Source organism: Neodiprion lecontei, chromosome 5 (assembly GCF_021901455.1).
Source record: "Neodiprion lecontei isolate iyNeoLeco1 chromosome 5, iyNeoLeco1.1, whole genome shotgun sequence".
NCBI lineage: Eukaryota > Metazoa > Arthropoda > Insecta > Hymenoptera > Diprionidae > Neodiprion > Neodiprion lecontei.
Genome location: NC_060264.1, coordinates 12,666,295 through 12,672,837, shown reverse-complemented (window position 1 = coordinate 12,672,837; position 6,543 = coordinate 12,666,295). Strand labels below are relative to the sequence as shown.

Genomic DNA, 6,543 nt, shown 5'->3' with positions numbered 1-6,543 from the left:
TCTCGAGGGACACTCCTATTCTGACACTCGACAATTCCACATCTCGCCTTCATATATATCTTTTCGCAACACACAACTCATTCCGACCGCTATCTCATATTCTACGGAATAAACTTGTAATCGACATATCAACATACTCCAGTTTATTCAATCCCATCCTGATTTCCGGTTGACCTGTAACGTAAAAGCGAAGCCAACCAGGTTACTCCTTCCGCTCTGGAGTAAACTCTACCCACGGACGTAACATTGGTGGCAGCGGTGGCCTTCGCTTTCCGGAAATCCAGTGATACTATTTTACGTATGTGCTACGCATGAAGTGCCATCTGATAGACCGGTTCTGAAGTGTGCGAGCTCAGTGATGTTAATAGAAAAGTAATACCACTGTGTGATAGTGTTGAAGACACTCTGAAAGCCATATTCTACGTTAACGCAATCAACGATCTCTGATTCACACGAACGTCACAGACAAATCCGTATCTCCAAATCGATATTACTGAAAGACTATCTCCTGCTGCTACTACGACGACATCTTCATTCTTCACGACTTCTAGTACGACACAACGCACACCGACGTCATCACCGGCTACAGACACGAAATCGCTGGACCAACACCCTCACGGAAGAATGCAACATTTTATTCCGTTCCTCCTCTTCATCTTCACCTTGTAAGTCGACAAATCCTAGATTAAAATTTACAACATGGCTACCGAAGGCACTTTTCCGCACCTGCCTCTTAAAGATGCATTAGCTCTGATTCCCACGTTCAATGGCACTAATATGCCCGTATCCGAATTCATAACTAAAGTAGAATGCGCAAAACAAGCTGTCTTAGCCAGAGAACTGAATTCATTCTCCACACTCATTCGCACGAAAATCGAAGGCGACGCGAGTAAATATATAGAGTCAGATAATCCGGATTCTCTTCGAGATTTGCTATACTGCCTAAAACAGGCCTACGCGTCTAAACAACACCTCCCAGATATCCAGCTAGACCTCGCACAATCGGCACAGAGGCGAAACGAGAGTGTTCTAGATTACGGTGCTAGAATAAAACATCTGTTAAGACAAGCGTGCGAATCAATAGATGCCTCAGAATCTATCAGTGATGCTCAAGTGCTAAAGAAAAATATCAAAGAGACCGCAAGACTAAGATTTATCAAAGGATTACTAGACGAATTAGAAATAAGAGTAGCTCATGAGAATCCACAAACCCTACAAATGGCTATAGACACGGCCACCAAGACTGAAAAACTATTGTCAGATAGACTTAAACTAGCCTCATACCGTGATACTAACTACGAAACACAAAACCATATAAAATGTAGTATATGTAAATTAACCGATCACATCGATAAATATTGTCCTGAACAACCTTCCCTATTAGTAGTGTGTAGATACTGCAAGAAGGCAGGTCATAGTATAGAAGAGTGCAGAACGAGGCAGCGCAACAACACAACTTGCACGCAGTGTGGTCGCAAAGGCCACTCAAACGATAAGTGCCGCTCAAATCGGTCCCAATATCCCCAGAATCCAAAATTCCAACAAAATTCAAGAGTTTTCCAAAATAACACTAATCGTCAACAACAGAACAATCCCAATACCCAATATCGAGCAAGAGACCCGACAAACCAACCTTTAGACCAGACGCGAAATGACAGTCAACGCTCACAACAGTATAACACACCAAATCCTTCACGATCGAACTTCAGGGTTAATTACGTAACACAAGACTACTCGAACGAGAATTGCGATACAGGCGTCCACCCGGAGGCTTCATACGAAGCAAAGCAACATCGCGAATATTCAGGTAACGCGAGCCATTTAAACGAGTTCAGGGACGGCCGCGCGGACGCATCGACCTCCCTCAAACCGGAGCAGCGTCCAAACCAAATGTCAGCTCCGTACAATTAGAATCTGGCCCTCCACAGATTCGAACACAATGCCCGCAGTCTTTGAATGGGTACGTGACACTAATAATAGATACTGGCGCTAATATTAATTTGTTAAAAATCGATAAAATCGACCCAAGAGTCCACGTCACAAAGACGGACATTAGGCAGATTTCAGGGATAACGGAAGAATCCATCAGAACAATAGGAAGTCTCTACATCGAGTTAGCTAATACACGCCACGAATTCCATCTTGTCGATAACTCCTTCCCTATCATCGAGGACGGTATACTAAGTGCAGACTTTTTACGTTCGGAAAAGGCGACTATCTGTTTCAAAAACAACTACCTTATCTCTCGCGAAACCGGCGTTATTCCCTTTAACAGGCATACAACCAACACAAAAACACCACCGCGTATCCTCATAACATCTGTCACACAAACACCGAAGGTTCGAATAACCACCGGTGAACTCATACGACAACCCAGCACATTTATAGTTGACACCGGTGCTGATGTAAACATAATTAAACTCGGAGCAATACATCCGCATGTTCCGTGTAAATTACTCGAAGGTCAGATCCACGTTACCAGTGCTATACATGAGCCAATAAAAGTAATAGGAACAACTAGCATTCGAATCGGTGACAACCTTCATATATTCCATATAGTCGACGATCTGTTTCCGATACAAGAAGACGGAATCTTAGGATCGATATTTTTACGGAACGAAAATGCAACGATATCTTTCGATACAGAAAAAATAATACCGAACAATACTAGCAAACCATTCAAACTCCTAAACGAAGACTACATATTGATACCACCACGAACGGCTCAAGTGATTGCACTAAAAATTTCGAATCCCTCTGTAAAAACGGGATTCATAGAACAGTTGGAAGTAGGCGCTAACATATTCCTGGGACAGGCCCTGGTTACCAACCAACAAGGGTTTGCTTACGTTTATGCAATAAATTCCAACGAATCAGCTGTGGAAATAAGAAGACCAGTCGTAACACTAGAAGAAGTCGATGAACTCGCGAGCACCGCCACGCTCAGTGCAAAAACACACCTAACGCACACAAGTACTGCAAGCAGCGGACAGGTCTTACTAGCACAGGTCTTACACGAAAAAAAAAAGGATCGAGAATCGCATTCTTCCCACATTCCCAAATTACGATTCGAGACGCCTTGAGATTTTGAAAGAAAAGTTACGATTGGATCATTTGAACGACGAAGAAAAACAATTAATAGTTAATCTTGCTATCGAATTCAACCATTTATTTTTCCTCCCGGGTGACACCCTGGGACATACAAACTTAGTCAGCCATACGATCCCTACTACCAATGACGCACCAATTCATACCAAACAATACAGACACCCAAGAGTACACAAAGACGAAATACAAAAACAAGTGACCAAACTCCTGGATCAGAACATTATCACACATTCTTCATCTCCTTATAATTCTCCGGTCTGGACCATCCCCAAGAAATCAGATGCTAGAGGCGAAAAGAAGTGGCGAATGGTCATTGACTTCCGGAAACTGAACGAAAAAACCATTGGCGACGCTTATCCGCTACCAAATATCGTCGATATCCTAGATCAGCTAGGTTCCGCAAAATATTTCTCAACGTTCGACCTGGCTTCCGGGTTCCACCAAATCCCAATGGATCCCGATCACAGCGCAAAGACCGCTTTTTCGACTCCTCACGGCCATTTCGAATATACTAGAATGCCATTTGGCTTAAAAAATGCCCCATCCACCTTTCAACGTCTAATAGATCAGGTTCTATCGGGATTACAGGGTACAGATATGTTTGTCTATTTGGATGATATAGTCATTTACTCCCGATCCTTGGAGGAGCACGAAACCAAATTTCGGAAACTCATGAAGAGATTGTCTGATGCAGGACTAACCCTGCAGCCAGATAAATGTGAATTTCTGCGTAAAGAAGTAGCATACCTAGGTCACGTCATCACTCAAAATGGATTGAAACCTAATCCGGAGAAGATATCAGCAATAAAAAACTACCCAGTTCCCAAGAATCCTAAACAGATCAAACAATTTTTAGGCTTGATAGGCTACTACCGAAGATTCATTCCTAACCTTTCAAAAATTGCTAGACCTATTAATAATTTGCTAAAGAAGAATAGCCCTTTCCTATGGACAGCAGAACATCAATTTGCGTTCGAAACACTACGCGATAGTCTGTGTCGAGAACCAATACTGCAGTATCCAGATTTCGAAAAACCCTTCGTCCTAACAACCGACGCTTCAAAGTATGCAATAGGAGCAATACTTAGTCAAGACAAAGATGGCGAGGATTTACCAATCGCGTATGCATCGAGGGTGTTACAAAAGGCCGAAATCAATTACTCGGTGTCCGAAAAAGAATTCTTAGCAGTCGTTTATGCCGTCAAACATTTTCGTCCTTATCTTTACGGTAGAACCTTCACTCTGGTAACAGACCACGAACCACTAAAGTGGATCAAAAACGTACGGGACCCGACTTCTCGTTTAATGCACTGGAGACTGAAGTTGGAAGAATATTCGTACGTCACAAAACATAAAAAAGGAATAGCGAACTCTAACGCGGACGCGCTATCCAGAAATCCACCTAGCGACTCTTTCCGAATTCTACCTATTACCTCAAAACGGCCACGACCCGATACAGAATGCTCATCTACTGACGCCCACAAGCGCGCCAAAGTAGCTCACCAACACCCAACGCGTGCTCGCGAACCAGATACGCTATCTTCGTCTACCAGCGCTCACAAACGCACCAAAATAGCTCACCAACACCCAACACGTGCTCGCGAACCGGATACGCTATCTTCATCTACCGGCGCTCACAAACGAATGAAACATGTAGACCAACACCCAATACAAGCGCATGGATCTGCACATGAATCCACCAGCCCTTCCCCACGAAGACGAAACAAAGCATTACAAGACACTTCGACTTCTACTGTTACCTCTGACTCAAGTGCCAGTATGACTGACAATAGCAGCGCAACGGAGGCACCGATCGTGGTCGATAAAACGATCAAGCAAACTACGGAACGAGTTCAACCACTCACCTCATGTAAATCACACCAAAACTCCGGTAAGCCCCAGGGTCGTAGTGTTAAAATACGTGAAGAACAGTCCGACACACTGAATAAGCCGACACCCGAAGCCACTACCAGTAAAGGACGAAATTACGCCCCTCGATTCACGGAATTCGTAACAGATCTTAACCACCTACCATTAACGCATAGTAAATTTATTCAAGAGATACGCGCCAATCTCCTCGACAGACAAGATAACCTAGCCCACTGCATCTCGGCAGACTGCAAGACATCACGAGGAGTCGCGGGACAACTAATCAATAGGAAAATAATCACCCGAGATCAACTACAACAACTAGACCCTGAAGTAACGAACGTATTGACACTGCCACATGGTAACCGCCTCATTTACAATCTAGTAACCAAAAAATACCACTACCAGAAACCAACTGAAGAAACACTGTTCAACGCCCTAGTAAATCTAAAGAATTGCTTAGAACAAGACAAAGTCAAATCGCTCTCGATTCCAAGACTAGGCTGCGGCTTAGATAAGTTAGACTGGAACCTTGTTAATCGGATGATCCATTACATATTTAAAGACTCCGACATAAAGATCACTATTTGTAATTATCAAAACCCGACTTATGACTCGACATCTTCTGAATCTGAAGCAGACGCATCAACACCCAGAATCCCTGCTCCCCCTGTAACTCGTCGGCCAATGCGTCGGACCGGCACTAGGTCAGCTCCAAGACATGCTTCGGTTTCTACTCCCTCGCGCTACCCAACTGATATCTCGGAGAGTGACTCCGTGACACATGATCCGGAGTCAGCTGTTGAAGACACGGATAGCGATGCCTCCGTTGTACCTACGGCAACGCTACCACCTTTAGGCTCACAACGTCGCGAGAATCCCGAAGAGCGAAAACCGGACCGCCCCCATATTGACAATGACAACTTTTGTTGCTTAGATTACTTCATACAAAATCAAAATGACATATTACCAACACCCAACGTAACCGAAACTAATGACGGACTTCTCATGTTGTGCGACAATTACGCTCATTTCGTATCAGCTAATTGTGGTTGGACAGAAGGACTAGAAAAACAGTTGATAGACGGAAATCTAGTAAGCATGGAATCCTTTCAAAACCAGAATCCAGAAATATCCGACGTAATTAAAACTCGGTTGAAAAACAACAAATACATATTTACCCTCGTAGTGAAACCACGTCAATCAGACCCGGGCAGACTTGACGACATTTTCTACACGTTAGTTAACTTGAGGATTATCTTGTCCGGACTAGACATTCGGTCCATATCATTCCCCATGTCAGGACCAGGAGTTGATGATATTCTATGATCTATCTTTAAAAAACTGATTTATCACATTTTTGCGGATTCAGACATTCGAGTAACACTTTGTAGAAATACTACAATTATACCAGACGAACGATTACGCGAAGACATGATCAAAGAGTACCACGAGTCACTGATCGGAGGACACCAAGGCGTTACAAAAATTTTCAATAAAATAAGAGAAAAATATTTTTGGCCAAATATGAAAAAGCAAATTCAAAATATCATCAGATCTTGCGGC

The 6,543-nt window shown here is 43.3% G+C and overlaps 1 protein-coding gene across 1 annotated transcript; it reads left to right on the top strand.

Annotated features, from left to right (window-relative positions):
• Nucleotides 1-699: 699 nt before the first annotated feature.
• Nucleotides 700-6,306, top strand: LOC124294791. The gene is made up of 4 exons (XM_046741942.1): nucleotides 700-1,807; nucleotides 2,647-2,839; nucleotides 3,267-5,905; nucleotides 6,020-6,306. The coding sequence occupies exons 1-4, from the start codon at nucleotides 700-702 to the stop codon at nucleotides 6,304-6,306; spliced, it is 4,227 nt and encodes a 1,408-aa protein (XP_046597898.1).
• The last annotated feature ends 237 nt before the right edge of the window (nucleotides 6,307-6,543 follow it).

Bases quoted from the DNA above. Each gene is read 5' to 3' on its own strand.
- LOC124294791 (XM_046741942.1), top strand. From the start codon at position 700: ATGGCTACCGAAGGCACTTTTCCGCACCTGCCTCTTAAAGATGCATTA. The intron at 1,808-2,646 runs GTAACGCGAGCC...CTTTCGATACAG, and splicing joins GCAACATCGCGAATATTCAG to AAAAAATAATACCGAACAAT. The intron at 5,906-6,019 runs GTTGCTTAGATT...ATTTCGTATCAG, and splicing joins TATTGACAATGACAACTTTT to CTAATTGTGGTTGGACAGAA.